General features: G+C 54.6%; 1 protein-coding gene across 11 annotated transcripts in view; it reads right to left on the minus strand.

The window, feature by feature from the left end:
• MYLK (myosin light chain kinase) overlaps window positions 1-17,924 on the minus strand; it is a 267,908-nt gene that overhangs the window by 46,849 nt on the left and 203,135 nt on the right. For all 11 annotated transcript variants that reach the window (XM_070072214.1, XM_070072211.1, XM_070072215.1 and 8 more), the window contains 3 exons: window positions 5,336-5,386; window positions 2,934-3,061; window positions 652-805 (listed from right to left, as the gene is read on the minus strand). In XM_070072214.1, coding sequence (XP_069928315.1) covers window positions 652-805; window positions 2,934-3,061; window positions 5,336-5,386 — 333 coding nt within the window. The remainder of the gene's footprint in view (window positions 1-651; window positions 806-2,933; window positions 3,062-5,335; window positions 5,387-17,924) is intronic.

Raw genomic sequence — 17,924 nt, forward strand, 5'->3', positions numbered from 1 at the left:
AAGCTGGAGGCCACGGCTGCAGGGTGGGAGACCGCAAGGAATAGCATCCACCAGACACGAGGACGGGATTTCTGACCAGCACTGGCGGCTCAGCCGAGCCTGGTGCTCAGCGGCGCCTGGCTGTGAGTCTGTGGGTTGATGCGGTCTTCTTTCTGCGGCATCCCCGGGATCGGGCACAGGAGCAGTGAAGTGAAAAGGCGAGGATTTTGCAAAGGGGTACATCAGAGCGGCTGGGGGTAGGCAGATCGGAGGAGTTAAAGTGCCAGCAGGAGAGGCCCCTAGAGCGGCAGAGCCCACAGTCTCCAATGCAGTCCAGAAAGAGAGCCCGGAGGGAACTCCCAGAGAGAGCAAAGTGTGTGTGTGTGCATGGGGAGGGGCGGCGCAGGGGCCAGAGCTTGGAAGGGCAGGGAGAGTGCAGGCATGGAGGAGTGAGAGGTTGGGAGGATGGAAGGTGGCGTGCAGAGAGAAAGGCACTGACGGTGATGAGGCCGCGAGGCTCACATAGCCCGCCCAAGGCTCACCCATCCCAACTGAGGCGCCCGTATTCCAGTTGAGGCTCCCGTCTCCTACCTGAGCAACCCGTGTATTTCCTGAGACTCACTGCCCTGCACCCCCAACTCCCACGGCCCCCATTCCGGTCCCCCTACTCACCCACGACAGTGAGGTTAACCTGGGCCTGCCTGCTGCCCAGCTTGTTCTCCACCAGCAGCGTGTAGCAGCCACAATGCTCCTGGCGTGCGGCCAGGATGGTGAGCTTGCTGCCAGCCTCGCTGTTCTCCACCTTGATGTGCTCGCTGTCCTGGATCTGCGGGGAGGACGGGAGCAGGTGCTGCAGACCTGGGCCAGGAGAGGGAGGCAGTGCCTCTGCACTGCCTGCTCCCTGGTAAATGCAGCTGGGAAAGCTGGACTCTGAGCCTCCCCCTCAGGCCCCCTCTCGCCTGCATCGGGGGCCCTGCCTCCCTGAGAGGGCCCAGCTCCGGGGTGGCAGGGAGGATGACCCCTCCCAGTGCTGCCAGAACAGAGGTCCTGGGTATCCTGGCCTCCTTCCACTGCTCTGGGATGGAATGAGGGGTGAACACACCTGAGCAGTCACTCAGCAAGCCCAGCCCTGTGTGCTCTGGCCTTTTGGGCTGCCTGATGCAGTGGCCAGGAGCCACATGTGGCTACTTCAATTTTAATTAAGTGGAAACAGCACAAGTGTCTGTCTGTCAGCTGATCAACCAAACGTGATACACCCGGACAAGGGACTATTACCCAACTTGTCCAGGAATGGCAGATGAGCCCTGGACACGTTACACTAAAGGGAGAGAAAAGCCAAGAAAATTGCAGCTTCCACTTCTGTGGCATGTCTTGTAACAGGCAAATCCACACACAGCCGGAAAGGAGATCAGTGACTGTCAGGGGCTGCGGGAAGTAGAAGGTCTGCTGATGGATCTGCAGTTTCTTTTTGGGGCGATGAGAATGGTCTGGAGTTGGCTAATGGTGATAACTTGCACAATCTTGTGAATATACTAAAAATTGCTTTAGAAGTATACAACAGAGGGGCCAGCCCTGTGGTGTAGTGGGTAAAGCCACTGCTTGCAGTGCCAGCATCCCATATGGGCACTGGTTCGAGTCCCAGCTGCTCCACTTCCTATCCAGTTCTCTGCTATGGCCTGGGAAAGCAGTGGAAGATGGCCCAACTCCTTGGGCCCCTGCACCCATGTGGGAGACCCGGAAGAAGCTCCTGGCTTCTGGCTTCGGATTGGCCCAGCTCTGGCAGTTGCAGTCATATGGGGAATGAACCAGCAGATGGAAGACCTCTCTTTCCCTCTCTGCTTTTGCCTCTCTGTAACTCTGCCTTTCAAATAAATAAATAAGTAAGTAAGTAAGTAAATAAATAAATCTTTTTAAAAAGAGAGAAAGGGAGAGAGAAATGACATCAACAGTGTTTAGTTCCTCATCTGTGCCTCTCTCCCTGTCTTTTAAAAAAAGAAGTATGCAACAGAATAAGTAAATTATATATCAACAAAGCTGCTTTCTAATTAATGAAAATTTAAAGTTCCATTCCTCAGTTGCAGCGGCCACATTTCCAGTGCTCGAGAGCCGCATAAGATCAGTGGCTGTCAAAGCGGTACACAAGTAGAGAACACGCCCATCACAGAGAGTTCTGATGGACACAGTGGGGACCGTGCTCATGTCTCAAAAAGGGATGCGACTCCATCTCATTGAAGACAACGCAGTCCAGGCACAGCTCAGGGCAAAGGCACTTTGGGATCCAGAGGCTACCTTGTCTTACCCATCTTTTGAGATCATCTCTACCTTCCTCCCTGGCACTGGCTGCTCATCTGTCAAATGAAGAGCTGAGAATGGATTGGAAAGAAGCGACAGAGGGCTCAGAATAAAGCCACACTCCACAGAGATGCGCCAGCCCACCATTCTGCTCCTGCTGGTCATGCACATAGGCCCATGCTACCAGCAGGGGACGCAGGCATGGCTGTTTGGAAATTCATTTTTCCATGGGCACCGCTATTATAAATCAATTGTAGCTGGATTTCTGGATCAGTTAGCTGGACTCCTATTTAACATGTCATTTAGGCAAATACTCAGTTTCCTTTGACATGTGGGAGTCTGAGCTGTGGCCACAGATAGGAATCTGTGGGCCAGCATGAAATGACAGAGAGCTCTCGGGTCATCCAAGGGCACAGGCTGGGCTGTGTGGAGCGAGTAGGATTCCAGGATGAGGGCAAAGCGACAAGGGGGCCAGAGGCAGTTTCAGTGGTGAAATGGTTTGGAAGGCAGGGCTGACTGCTAAGCACTTGGTGTTAACGGGCAGGCCAGGGGCCTCTCCCAGGCCAGGCATCGTGCAGAGTGAAGTCCTGTCCATTACAGCCTATCCCAGCCTTCCCCTCCAGGGCCCGGGGTTTGCTTGGGCCACCCTTGCCACTACTGACCTGCTTGCGGAACTTCATCCAGGTACAGGTGATGGGCTGGGTGCCGGCCACCTTCCCAAACAGCTCCACACGCTCTCCCGCGCGCACCTTTTGGTCCTCAGGAAACTGGAGGATCTGAGGGGGCATGGCTGGAAAGGACAGGGGACAGTGAGTGAGTGAGGGGGACAGGGACAGTGAGTGAGGAGTGGGGACAGGGACAGTGAGTGAGTGAGGGGGACAGGGACAGTGAGTGAGGGGGACAGGGACAGTGAGTGAGTGAGGGGGACAGGGACAGTGAGTGAGGGGGACAGGGACAGTGAGTGAGGGGGACAGGGACAGTGAGTGAGTGAGGGGGACAGGGACAGTGAGTGAGGGGGACAGGGACAGTGAGTGAGGAGTGGGGACAGGGACAGTGAGTGAGGGGGACAGGGACAGTGAGTGAGTGATGGGGACAGGGACAGTGAGTGAGGGGGACAGGGACAGTGAGTGAGGAGTGGGGACAGGGACAGTGAGTGAGGGGGACAGGGACAGTGAGTGAGGAGTGGGGACAGGGACAGTGAGTGAGGAGTGGGACAGGGGACAGTGAATGAGGGGGAAAGGGACAGTGAGTGAGTGAGGGGGACAGGGACAGTGAGTGAGGGGGACAGGGACAGTGAGTGAGTGAGGGGGACAGGGACAGTGAGTGAGGGGGACAGGGACAGTGAGTGAGTGAGGGGGACAGGGACAGTGAGTGAGGGGGACAGGGACAGTGAGTGAGTGAGGGGGACAGGGACAGTGAGTGAGGGGGACAGGGACAGTGAGTGAGTGAGGGGGACAGGGACAGTGAGTGAGGAGTGGACAGGGGACAGTGAATGAGTGAGGGGGACAGGGACAGTGAGTGAGGAGTGGGGACAGGGACAGTGAGTGAGGGGGACAGGGACAGTGAGTGAGGGGGACAGGAACAGTGAATGAGTGAGGGGGACAGGGACAGTGAGTGAGGGGGACAGGGACAGTGAGTGAGGGGGACAGGGACAGTGAGTAAGTGATGGGGACAGGGACAGTGAGTGAGGGGGACAGGGACAGTGAGTGAGGAGTGGGGACAGGGACAGTGAGTGAGGGGGACAGTGAATGAGTGAGGGGGACAGGGACAGTGAGGGGGACAGGAACAGTGAATGAGTGAGGGGGACAGGGACAGTGAGTGAGGGGGACAGGGACAGTGAGTGAGGAGTGGGGACAGGGACAGTGAGTGAGGGGGACAGTGAATGAGTGAGGGGGACAGGGACAGTGAGGGGGACAGGAACAGTGAATGAGTGAGGGGGACAGGGACAGTGAGTGAGGAGTGGGGACAGTGAGGGGGACAGGGACAGTGAGTGAGTGAGGGGGACAGGGGACAGTGAGTGAGGAGTGGGGGACAGTGAGAAGTGGGGGGATAGGGAGACAGTGAATGAGGAGTGGGGGGATGGGAACAGTGAGGAGTGGGGACAGGGGACAGTGAGTAAGGGGGACAGGGGATAGTGAGGGGTGGGGGGACAGTAAGTGAGGAGTGGGGACAGTGAGTGAGGAGTGGGGGGACAGGGGACAGTGAGTGAGGAGTGGGGGGACAGTGAGTGAGGAGTGGGGGGACAGGGGACAGTGAGTGAGGAGTGGGGGGAGACAGTGAGTGAGGAGTGGGGACAGGGACAGTGAGTGAGGAGTGGGGGGATGGGGGACAGTGAGTGAGGAGTGGGGGGACAGGGACAGTGAGTGAGGAGTGGGGGGACAAGGGACAGCGAGTGAGGAGTGGGGACAGTGAGTGAGGAGTGGGGGGACAGGGGACAGTGAGTGAGGAGTGGGGGGGCAGGGGGACAGTGAGACCTTGGAGCTCTGTGGATGCACTGTTGGTTCTCACTGCCTGGAGGGTAAGAGTGGGGGCAGTGAACTCTGCTCCAGAACCCCGGGGCTCAGGGACTTGCTGGCTTTGTTCACCTCTTTATTCTTCACCTGTGACCCCCGCAATGTCCAGGGCATGATTTCGCTTGTGCTGGAGCTTATCTTACCCTGAGGCTTGGGACCTATGTGCTAAGCTGCTGACCCCGGGTCATCCTGGCCTCCAGGTTGGATCTGGGGACTCAGACAGGCCATCCACAGAGGGAGGACACCCAGAGCAGGGCACAGAAGAGCACAAGGGGCAGAGCAGGGGTGGGCTGGGGGGGGCGGAATGGCACGGGAGGACGGGGAAGCTGCAGTCCACAAAGGGCTAAGTGCAAGAGGAGACACAGCAGAGGGAGACAGATGTGAGGCAGCAGGTGTGCAGCCGGCCCCTGGGGAGCAGGCCTGGCCTGGCAAATGCAGCGGCAGTTTCCTGGGACCACACTCCCAGGGGGTCAGTGCAGCAGGGTACAGGGAAGCCAAAGCCATTATGGTGGCTATCGCCCTGGCCCCCTGATTCTTGGGTGAGCAATTACCTGCTTTCGGGGGCGTCTTGGGGGCAGGTTTCTTTTTCACAGTGGCGTCACCTGGAACAGAGGAGGCCCCAAGTTATTTCTTGTTGTTCCTGGTGTCCCCTACAGCTCCCCAGTCCCAGGAGGACACAGTCCTGCCCCCTGGCCCTCACCCAAGAGTCCTCCCGTGACTTGTTCTTTGCAGACACGGCTGTGCCCCTTCGTCACACAGCCCCACCATCGAGGCAGTATCAGTTCTCAGGGCCGGCAGAGTCCCTGCAAGCTCCAATGAGAAAGAATTTCTCAAAACTGCTTATCCCCCATAGTCCTAGTCAAAGAGGGTCATTTCAAACCCCTGCGCACTCGCCCACGCTAACTTTCAGGAAGCTCGGAGAGGAACTCGTGGAAGATAAACCGACTAAAATTAGCCTTTGATGTGGATCCAAGGGTCCCAGGCTTCCTTTGGGTCCTAGATTGTGGACCAGTAGCTTTCATTTTTCTTAGTGTTTGTTGGATGACGGAACGAATGAGTCGACGAATGGTGTCCTCCATCCTCCTTCCCACCCTACTTCCTCCAAATAACTCAAAAAAGACAAATGACTCAAGTGTGTTTGCAGCACAATTCTGTTCATTTGGCAAAATAACAACATGATCCGTACACAGAAACATTTCTCAGAGGGTCTTTGCTCAGAAGTCATTTATTCTATTTATCCAAGGGAAATGGAAACCTACAGGCACGGCAACACCTTTATGCAAATATTAACAGTAGCTTTACTTAGAGTTGCCCCAAAACTTAAAGATTTCTTGAAGTTCATCAGCTGGCAAATCGATGAACTGTGGTATAGACTGATACAACGAAGTATCTCTTGGGGCCGGCGCTAAGGCATAGTAGGTTAAGCCTCTGCCTGCAGCATTGGCATCCCTTATGGGCAACAATTAGTGTCCTGGTTGCTCCTCTTCTGATCCAGCTACTTGCTTATGGCCTAGGAAAGCAGTAGAAGATAGCCCAAGTGCTTGGGACCCTGCACCCAGGTGGGAGACCTGGAGGAAGCTCCCAGCTCCTGGCTTTGGATCGGCACAGTTCCACCATTGCAGCCATTCGGGGAATGAATCAGCGGATAGAAGACCTCTCTCTCTGCCTCTCCCTCTGTCTGTAACTACCTCTCAAATAAATAAATAAAGTCTTAAATGAAATACTTATCATCAATCAAGAGGAGCAAACCATTGGTACATACCACATAGATGAATCACAATGACTTAAGAGAAGCCAGGGGGTAAAAAGCCACTGCCTGCCGTGCCGGCATCCCATATGGGTGCTGGTTCAAGTCCCAGCTGCTCCACTTCTGATTCAGCTCTCTGCTATGGGCTGGGAAAGCAGTGGAAGATGGCCCAAGTCCTTGGGCCCCTGAACCCGTGTGGGAGACCTGGAAGAAGTCCCTGGTGGATCAGCACAGCTCCAGCTGTTGTAGCCATTTGGGGAGTGAATCAGTGGATAGAAGACCTCTCTCTCTCTCTCTCTCTCTGCCTCTCTGTAACTATACCTCTCAAATAAATAAATCTTAAAAAAAAGAAGAGAAGCCAGACTCCAAGGCTATGATGGACGGTGTGATTCCATTCATTGACAGTTTAGAGACCCCGCGTGTCACCCCCTTCCTGCTCACTGCAGCTGCATCTCTGCAGGTTCTGGAGGGGCAGCTGGCTTGCAGCAGTTCTAGACTGCCGGCAAGCTACTGGCTTTGTGAATGACTGGCTGTGCACTCCTATGATGCGCAGTGCTACTGCCCGGCTGAGTGCCCCCTGGGGATGGTGTAAGCATGGGAGCCCTGACAGAGGCATGCTGGGATCCCAGTGCTGATGACTCCCAGCTGTGTTCTAAGCCCAGGGTGAGGCCTGCTTCCCCCACGTTCACGCTGGCTACCTGCTGTTGTTGACCTACTTGTCCTTTACCAAAAATTTGCTGAGGATCTACTCTGGGCCAGGGAAATACCAACCAGTGCACTACTGACGTGAGCACTGAGAAGAAAACCAAACACATGTAAGGAAGGCGGCCTGCAGCAGGTGTCGAGGTGCAGCAGGCCACACCTTCATTCCACATCCGAGTGCCTGAGATCACCACCTGCCTCTGCTGCCGACCTACCTTCCTGTTAATATGCACCCTGGGAGGTGGCAGATGATGCCTGAAAACTTGGGCTTCTGCCACTCAAGTGAAAGACTTGGATGAGGTCCCTGTTCCCCTCCCAGTTCTGGCTGTTGTGGGTGTTTGGGGAGTGAACCAGCAGATAGATAGATAGATAGCTCTCTGTCTCTCTCTCTCTCTCTCTCTCTCATTCTGCTTTTCAAATGAATAAAAATAAAGACAAATCCCCAATGTTTTTTCGGTTGTTATTAGAATATAATTGCATTTAGAATAAAGTGTTTAAAGAAAAAATGAAAAGAAATGAGGGCTTATGTTCAAGAAATTTCAAGATGCGTGGTCCAGAGGAAAGGCTTTTGCTTTTCTTTTGCCATAAAGGACATCCGAGGAAGAACTGGCAACATCTGAATAAGACCAATAAATTAGATGACAGTGTTTCGTCAATGTTAATTTCCTGTTTTGATCACCAAACTGTGGTTTCATAAGAGATCATGCTTGTTTCTTAAAAGTACAAAGTAAGTTCCAGTGGACTTTGGGAAGTTTGTGGAAAATGGAATTAAGAGATAAAATACCAAAATCCGTGTATAGTTTTTCATAACATGCATCTTCCATGAACCGGTTAGAGAGCCCTTGTGTGCATGGATAGAAGGTAGGAAGAACGAAGCTGCGTTCTCCAGCAGTCAACATGACATGGTTGCTTGGGGGAAGGGGGAAGGGAGCTCTGTGGTTGCTGAGATGGGGAGGCCCAGGAGGGACTTGCAGGCCAGGGAAGGTCAGGCATGGAGACAGGAGAGGAGCAGGCAGTGGCTCAGGGCTGAGGGTCAGAGTGACACCTAGGAGGGCTTGACCAGAGCACTGGGTTGGGAAGAGAGGGCAGGGCTGTGAAGGCAGTGGGACAATAAAACAATATATAAAAAATACAGAAAACAAATTCGGTTCCTCCATCACACTGGTCCCATTTTAAGTGCTTAAGAGCCACACCACTGAGTGGTGACCATGGCTACCCCACTGTTCAGACACAGAACATTTCCATGTGAAGTTCCACTGGACAGTGCTGGTCTCAGGTGCCGAGCCCCAAACCTAGGCTTTTGTCCTGAGTGCACAGGGAGCCTCAGAAACGGCAGGCAACCAGGGCTGGAGGCTCCCGCAGCAGGGACAAGGACGTCAGTGAGGAGGCTATTGGTGTATCTTGGAAGGCACTGCCCCAGGTCCATGCAGGAAAGAAGACGCCCATGAGTGGCAGAGGAGAGGCTGCAAGGAGGCTGGGGCTGCACAAGAGGGAGGCTTTTCCTGCTCAGTCACATGGGGACGATTGCACGTGGTCTGGCTTGGCCATGGGAATGTGGTGGCTGAACGACCCGAATCTGTGTGTAGGTTGGAAGCCCAGCTCAGCATCCTAGGGAGAGGCTGGTGGAGAAAGGAAGTGAAGGCTTCCAGCACCAACATGCAGTTACAATGGATGCTGTGGGCTGGACTGGTCAGTTCTCTGGGGAAGAGCGTGCAAGAAGAGAAGGGGCCAGTGTGTGAGTCCAGGCGATGCGTGGAGAGGAGCGGGGGGCGGGAGGAAGTCACCACAAGTAAGGGTGGGGGCCCGCCACGGGGCAGGGCTCTGGGGGCCACCAGCACAGAGCTCCGGGCCAGGGTGCAGAGGTGGATGGGGAAACGGGGCCCGGAGGTCTATGAGTCAGTTAAGAAGCCAGGAGGTGAGAGGACAGAGAGAGACAGGGCACCAGGAGAGGATGGGCTGGAAGGCAGACACCAGGACCCGGTGGAGGGCAGAATGGGGGAGCCACGGCCCACGGGAGGGTCTGGGGTGGGGGTACACTGCACACCGGTGATGGAGCACCTTCCTCCAGGCCTGGTGGAAGCGGGGAGGCCTCAGGGTGGGTGGAGAGGACAGACTGTTCAGGGAGGCTGTGTGAGGTACTGCTGCTGCGGGCTGTACTGGGTGCCTCCAAAAGTCATTTGGTGGAGTTGCAGCCCCCAGTGCCTCAGACTGTGACTGTATTTGGAGACAATGGGCCTTGAATGAGATGATGAAGTTTAAAATGAGACCATTAAGGTATGTGACAGGTGTCCTTCCTAGAAGAGGATATGGGGAGAGACAGACAAACACACCCGACGGGCACACACATGGAGGGGAGACCATGAGAATGCATGGGGAAAGACGCCATTCACAAGCTGGATGCTGAGCTAGGAGTGAGTTGTGGGAGCAGTGGCAGAACACCCAGGTCCTGCCCTACACTTGGTGGTTCTGGATGAACCTATGTGGCTAGAAGAACGGCCCTAACTAAGATCTGTCTTTTGCTGTTACAGTTAAACAGCACCAAAAGCCATTTTTGTTGTTGTTTATTCTATAAATTTGGAGCTACTGCTATTTCAAATTGGGTTCCATTTGAAACTGGTTTGGTTCCTATCAGTGAACACAGTTTTAAATGTTAACAATGTTCTCTATCCTATTCCATACATATTTCATATGACCGTCTGCTAGAATCCATTAATTCTGGTTTTAGGCCTACAAGGAAATGCAGAATCACCTGATTCTAAAACCTGGACTGGGGCAGGCATTTAGGTTGGCAGCAAAGATGCCCACCTTCCAAATCAGCGCGCCTGGGTTTGGTTCCTGGCTCTGGCTCCTGACTCCAGCTTCCTGCCAATGCGCCCCTGGAGGCAGTGGTGATGGCTCAAGCGTCTGGGTTCCTGCCGCCCATGTAAGCCACCTGGATCTGTTCCCGGGTCCTGGCTTCAGCCTCAGCCTAGCCTGGGCTTTTGTAGGCATTTGTGGAAGTGAAGCAGCAGATGGGTCTCTCGGATTCAAACCAAACCAAACCAAACCAAACCAAACCCAACTGGATTCTTGGAGGAAGTTGGGCTCAGTAGCCGGGGTTGTAACCCATGATTTCATCACCCTTGTCTCACTTGGTTCTAATTCCAACCAAACCTAAGCAAGGCATCTCGCTGTGTTTCCGTTTTATGAAAAAGGAGTCAGAATCTCATAAAAGTCAGGTGACGTGCCAGACTCATAAAAGCAGGTGTGGGTGAGCTGGCAGGAGGCCCGCAGCCGCTGCCGCCCGGAGTGGGGGGCTGCTTCCTTCCTCTGCTTTCCCTCCGGCTGCACTCTGCTCACTCCCCAAACCCCGGCACCTTGGCAGAGGGGCCATGGGCGCTGGAGTGGGACTTGGGTCTGAATCCTGCGCTGTCACTCATTAAGTGTGGCTTAAGACACCCACTCTAACCTCCCGGGGCATCAATTTCCTGGTTTGGAGAACGTGAGAAAAATAAATAAACTGTGTTGTAAAGAACTAGGCTATATTGTCAAGAAAGTAGAGCATGGAGCATAGAGCGCATGTTCTAACACCAGCCGCTGTCCTCCTCATCCCTTCCCCAAGCAGGTACATCCCCGGGGCATCTCTGCCTTCTGGGATGGTTTTGGCCCTCTGTCTAGGGCCTCACCCTGTTGGCTTCAGACCCACAGGAGACCTCTCACTGGCCCCTTACACTCCCTCCCCCGACTCAGGTCCTCAGCGGCGGGACACTCCTGCTCGAGATGCCCAGACGCTGAGTTTCCTCTCCTGTGGACGGGGCCTTTCTTACCGCCACCCCCCGCCCTTCATCCTCTCGCCCCTTCTCCGACACCCCTCACCTTTTGCACCAGTCATTGCCGCAGAAGAGTTCCTGGAAGGAGACCGACATCCACCCTTCTTCACGAATCCCACACTGGCTGCCACTAGGCTAGGGGCCCCTCTCTCTCGGGGAGGTCAGCCCCAAGCAGCAGACCCGTCCTTGCCCTGCTGCTCCTGGGCTCCTTCATTCACGGCTGCTCTTACAGTTCTGCTCCCTGACTTCTCTTCTGTCCACATTTTCCCGGGAGTCAGCCTCCTCTTCTAAGCCCAACCCACCCGACTATCCCCTCCCTGGGAGATGCCAGCTACACACTGCAAGCTTGAATGTTCAAAGCCAAATCCCCAAACGGCTCCTTGTCCCCACTCCCCCTGCAGTCACCGATGCCTGCAGATTCCATCACAAATACCTTCCTGGTCTGCCACTTTCCACATCCCTGCTCTTACCTTCCAGTCCGAACTGGACCTCCTTCTAGGCTTGGGGTTTCCCCAGCCACACTCTAACACATCTGCTACCCTGCGCCCAAAGCGATCTTTTTCAAATGCAAATCTGATGTCACTCTGCTGTTGGAACCTCTCCAGCAGCTGCCCACTGCCACTCGGGACCCTGCAGGGCTGCCTGATCTGTGCCTGGCATTCATCCCCACCCTTCTCTCACTGTTCCCTCTTGGTTCTCAAACTTCAGTGTGTGTCTTATGGGCGCCTGGAAGCTTCTTATCAACACAGATCCTGGGCTTCTGGTGCAGCTGCTGGTCTGTGCTATCTTTGGGTCAACACTTACATTTCTGCAATGCCAGCCTCGGGCTCTCAGCCCTTTGTGTATCCTGTGCCCCCGTCCCTGGGCTGACCCTTGCACCTTCTTCAGGTAGGTCTCCTCTCGTGTACACTACTGCCAGGCTGCAATCACGCCCTCCAAGACGGTTCCATCACAGCGCCCAGCACGAGGCAAAAGCCTGCCCCCAGCATGCACGCACCCTGCACTGGGCAAGCTTCCACATCCCCAGTGCCGCCCACCTTACCCAGAACATGAGCTTGATGAGTACTATTAAAGGGGTGAGCGGGACTCCTCAAGGTCTCCATTAGCCTGGGAATGCCCAAGGAACATTCCGCTCCCACCTGGGGGCCCTGATGTTGAGAGACTTGGGCCCTGAATTCCAGGAGACCGAATCTTTGCACAACTTTCTGTGAAAAGAAGACTCTGCTCCGACATCTCCCAGATGAAAGCCACCAGGTGCTGAGCCTTCTGCTCCAGATAGGAAACTGAGGTGAGAAGTGAAGCAGCCCAATATCAAGACACCCTGATCAAAGCACCGCGTTTGGAAGCCTCCAGGAGAAGCGGGGGCAGGGCAGGGTAACCTCTCCTTGGCTTCTGCCCCAGCCTGCTGGGCCCTAACCTCGTCCTGGCCTCCTGAGCCCTCCTCTGTCCCGGGAGCAGGGCAGGGACTCATCTGAGCACCCAGCCTGCAGGTGAGTGCTGCATTCTGCCTTCCAGCCCCTCCCAGAGTGCAGAAGGGCAGAGAGGAGAAGCAGGGAGCTGGTGTTTTTGAGGTCCCTGGGATCTCTGCCTCTCTGGGGACATTTCCCTTTTTAGGTAACTACTAAAAATAGACTTGAGACCCTTCACAATCCCCAAGATCAGCATTAGTTTTCTGCCAAAGGTTCCTGAGAAGAACACAGGCTGGCGCAAAGTGGGGGATCACACGCCCAGTGGCGCTGTGCTGGGGCAGGAGGGTGGCTGGTGAGGATGCAAGGCTGAACACTCCCACCATGTGCTGGGGCAGGGGCAGGAGCCTAGGGACCCAACCCCCTCCCCGACTGCACACACAGCCTTCACCCTTACAGACTGGGGACAAACAGCAGTTGTTTTCCCAGAAGTGACAGCTCTGGGCAAGTTTCCCACTCACCTCCCTCACAGCAAAGGCTGTCAGGACAGTGTCAGGATGTTTGTGAAGGAAGCAGCCCAGCGATGCCAGCGAGGTCTGGCAGGTGCCCTCCAGGTGCTCCCTGCAGAGGGCCCATCCTGCCACTCAATGGCTTAAGGCCCACTGGGAAAGCATGGGAGGGAGCTGGGGAGGGTGGTAGTCAGCAGGCGGCCACCATGGGGTCAACACATGCGCACCTGCACACACACACACACACACACGGCACAGACCGACACTTTAGATTGGAGTAACGGGGGTGGGCGCCCGCTTTCAGAGACATCTGTGCAAACACCCCAGCTCCTGTGCAAGGGAAGGGCCCTACGTCTTTCACTATCAGACAAGCTTCGATGTCCAAACCCAGCTTGGTCAGCCTTTCCTCCCCATGCTGCATCCTCCAGGACTAGGCACTTCTCTAGCCCACAGAGAAGGTTTAAAAGAAAGATGTGATCCAGGGGAAACCTTCTTGGGGGCTGGCCACTGTCTTTGGTACCCAGAGACACTTTCAAGTTGACATGACTCTGGGTCTGCAAGAGAGACACATGGAGGAGGCGGAGACATACACATCAGAGCACCACCACTTGGAGTGATCCACCACGGTGACCAGCTGCTCCAAGGCCGGGCAGGAAATACAAAGGATGCCCTACATCCCCAAGCCACAGAATCACAGTTGAGGCAGAGATCCTTAAACCATCGATGCTCACGAGCCAATCAGAAATATTCATTGTAAACCTGCTCAGGGGCCAACCATTCCTCTGGCTGTAAGAGCCCCTGTGATTGCTCATGTATCTCCTTCCCAAAGACCTGCAGCCTCTCCCCACAGACAGGAGCAATCCCTGAGTCTGTCATCTAAGTGGCACTGCCACATCTCCATTTTGTACAGCCATTTCTAAGCCCCCGTTCTTCACACCAGCACCACGCTGGTCTTGCCTCACACATGACTCCCAAAGAATCCCAAGACCCCCTGTACTGGGACACCTTGGCACCTGGTCTCTCCCTCACCAGATGTTCTTGCTGCTGTGTCACCCCGGCTATGCTTGCTGTGGCCTCAGCCTCTTCCACCCAGATGATACAAGCCTCATTAGAACCATGCCCCTCCAAAACTTTGCAGCCCGTGGTCTGTTGTCACAGCTAGAATAGGCCTGGGATTGGCCAGTGACCCTCCCTCTGGGAGAAGAGAGGAAGCCACAGTCCAGACGCATGGAGGGCTTCTTGGCCCAAGGCCACCTGTTTAATGAATGAGAGAACCAAGACTTCATCTCCTGCTTTCTATTAGGGCCTTCTTCCTACGCCATGCACACCTGAGCACTGCTCTAGACCTGAACATAGTAAATTGGCCCCAGAAGGGTCCACCGGCATGTCCCTGCCTCTCCAAGCCCAACTCAGCTCAGGTGGAGGTGTCATGGGCACTTCTCTCCTGAGCCAGTGCACCTGTCTCTCAAGTAGGCGGGGGACCTGCTCTGGGCTGGAGGAACACATGCAGGGTTCCAGAAGTATGGTATTAAATTCACATCAAGGGGAGGAATAGATGGCCATAAAGGATATTATTGGGACAACTGACAAAAATCAAATGTAGACTATGGATTAGATAATGCATTGTTTCACTGTCAAATTTCTTGACTTCATAACTGCATTACGGTTACATTCTTAGAAGACAGAAAACTAAGTTAGTTGGAGGTTAAGGGGATGATATCTCCAGTTTGGTTTAAAATGGTATCTATCTACATAAATGCATATATGAGGGATCTTCAAGTTCATGGAAAACATGTAACGTGAAAAAACTATGCAAGATTTTAAAAATATCTTTGCACCAGAATACTTTTTTTTTTGGACAGGCAGAGTTAGACAGTGAGAGAGAGAGAGACAGAGAGAAAGGTCTTCCTTCCATTGGTTCACCCCCCCCCCCCCAAGTTGGCTGCTACGGCTGGTGCACTGCGCCGATCTGAAGCCAGGAGCCAGGTGCTTCCTCCTGGTCTCCCATGCGAGTGCAGGGCCCAAGCACTTGGGCCATCCTCCACTGCCTTCCCGGGCCACAGCAGAGAGCTGGACTGGAAGAGGAGCAACCGGGACAGAATCCGGTGCCCCAACCGGGACTAGAACCCAGGGTGCCGGCGCCGCAAGTGGAGGATTAGCCTAGTGAGCCAAGGTGCTGGCTCCACAAACATTTTGAAGTATCCTCATATGCATAGAGGAGAATCAACAATGGAACAACATGTAAACAACTGATGGATTTAAGAGTATCCAAGAACAGTAGAAGATGGCCCAAGCGCCTGGGCCCCTGCACCCACATGCAGAAGCTCCTGGCTCCTGGCTTCAGATGGGCCCAGCTCTGGTCATTGTGGCCATCAGTGGAGTGAACCAGCAGATGGAAGACCTCTCTCTGTCTCTCTCTCTCACTGTCTGTAACTCCACTTCTCAAATAATTTTTAAAGAGTATCCAAGAGGTCCTTGTACTATTCTTATAACTTTTCTGTAAATTTGAAATTATGTTGAAATAGTTATTTTAAAAAATTCTCATCGCTAGGCAGGCACACAGCAAACAGCCTGACACGTCTCACAGTCCAGGGCAGTGTGCTGGCTGCCGCCCTCCTCCCAGCAGCCCTATCAGCCTGTCTCGGCTTCCTCCTGCTTCCCACTATGGGCTGGGGGAAGCACTGCCCGGCCTTGTGTGGACAGCACGAAGTATGGCTCCAGGGCTATGGCAAGGAGCAGGGTGTCGTGCCAGGAACAAAGATTAGGGCTGGATTCACAGTGCCACCTCACCAGCTGGGACATCCTGAGCAGGACAAGTGACATCTCTAAGGCTCAGTTTTGCTCACCTGTAAAATGGGAACTACCTATAGCACAGTGGAGTGAGACTTGGCAGAAGCTGAAGACCCTTGGATGGAGCACCTGGGGACATGCCTGCCGCCCAGGCACTCCAGTTTGGTTCTGCCAGCAGCTGATGTGGAGTCAGACCCCCTCACAACGCAGGCTCGAGGTCCCAGGTCACCCCTGGGTGCAGCCAGGAGAGGAGCTGCTGCAGAGGGAAGCCAGGTGCCCGCAGACTGCTGGTCTTGACTAGTAGAAGGGGGTCTCCCTACTGTCTCTGCTAGTGTGGATGCGCCTGGAGCCCTCACACCCACATCCGGGAGCATCTGTGGGGCTCCGCCCAAGCCCGTGCTGGAGCTGGTCTCCCTGCCCCCTGCAATGTTACCGCTCCTATTCAGTGCCTCTTCTCCCTCATAGCGAGGCCCAGAGTGTCCCTCCTCCTCAAAGCCCTCCACCCTGTATTTGCACAGGGAGGTGGCGGTGCCTGGCAGGTTCAGTTGTGATTCCTTCAGTTTTTCCCATCCCGTGCCAGGGGCCTTCCCCTCTGGCCGCTCAGTGCCGCTTGGCAGTGGGGGGCTCCCAGGCCTTGTGGATAGGAGCTGTTCTCTCTCACACCCCACAGCTTGCACGCAGCACAGATGTCCCAGCTGGGGCAGGGGAGCGTGCCACATCTGTTGGACAAGAAACTCACCAGCCCTCCTTCAGGAAAGAGGGATTTCCTACTTAGATTAGGAGATTTCTGGCCCTGGACAGAAATGCTCACACACATAGCCGACCACTCCCGCAGTCAGAGCTGACTGGCACCGGCACGGCGATGCCGTGTCACAGAGGTGCACAGACTGTGTGGTCCCGTTTCTGGTGGGGATAGGGGGTGCCCATCAGATGCATTTGCATATTTACATAACTATGTTTGCCTGGAAAAGAGTGACTGTGAATGTACTTGGGAGGAGGCTGAGTGGAATTGGGGGTAGATGAAAGAGGACTCTCACATGGTACTTGGTACATTTCCACGCTGTTTAAAACGCTTAAGAATGCATGCAGGGGGCCTGTGCTGTGGCACAGTGGGCTAAGCCCCTGCCCGAGGCACCAGCATCCCATATGGGTGCTGGTTCATGTCCCAGCTGCTCCTCTTCCAATCCAGCTCTCTGCTATGGCCTGGGAAAAACACTGGAAGATGGCTTGGGCCCCTGCTCCCATGTGGGAAACCCTGAAGAAGCTCTTGGCTCCTGGCTTTGGATCAGCCCAGCGCAGCTATTGTGGCCATTTAGGGAGTGAACCAGTGGATGAAAGACCTTTCTCTCTGTCTCTCCCTCCTCTGTCTGTAATTCTGCCTCTCAAAATAAATAAATAAAATTAAAAAAAAAGAAAATGACCTGCATTGGTCAAGTTAAAAAAAAGAATGCATGCACATGCTTGCATAACTTATAGAATTAATAAATGACAATTACCCTCAAAAGGGAGAAAATAACTGGAGTGCAGGCGTCAAAGATATCACCTTCATTTCCCATCTCTGGGCAGTCACTTCCTTAGGAGTGTCGAGGAATGAAGCCCCAGGGAGTCCCTCGGGCACCCAGGGAGCAAGTTTCCATCGGTCAAGAGCACAGGTGTGTGCATGGTCGGGGTGGGGGACTGGTCCTGCCCTGCTAACACTCAGTGCCCAGGGCTAACAGGTGTAGGGGCTGGGGGCTGAGTGCATGGGCCCGCAGAGGGATGTTAAGGGGCAGGGATGGTGCATGCAGATGCACACCCCTGTGCTTTTGGGCGTGGATGTCTGTAAGTCCAGCTCAGGGGCTCTCTGCACACAGAGGTGTCCCCCTTTCAACAGATGAGCAGGCCTCCCGCAGCTGGTCCTGTGTGTGTATGTGTGTGTTGGGGGGGGGGTGCGGCCCTGCTCCTCTTCTACTTAACGCTGACCGAGCCCCTCTCTGCTTGCAACCTGCACACCACAGGGCACCTTGTTCTCTGAGGATGTGTGTGCATGAGGGGCCCCCACATGGTTCACACTAACAGAGGCAGCAAGGAGACCCCCCTTCTGCTGCCCAAGACCGACAGCATGGGCACCCCCTGCCACAGCTGGTTTCCATCTTGGCCAGCACTGGTAACAACTGGGATGCAAACAAAGGCAGAGG

Source organism: Oryctolagus cuniculus, chromosome 4, assembly GCF_964237555.1.
Source record: "Oryctolagus cuniculus chromosome 4, mOryCun1.1, whole genome shotgun sequence".
NCBI classification, from domain to species: domain Eukaryota; kingdom Metazoa; phylum Chordata; class Mammalia; order Lagomorpha; family Leporidae; genus Oryctolagus; species Oryctolagus cuniculus.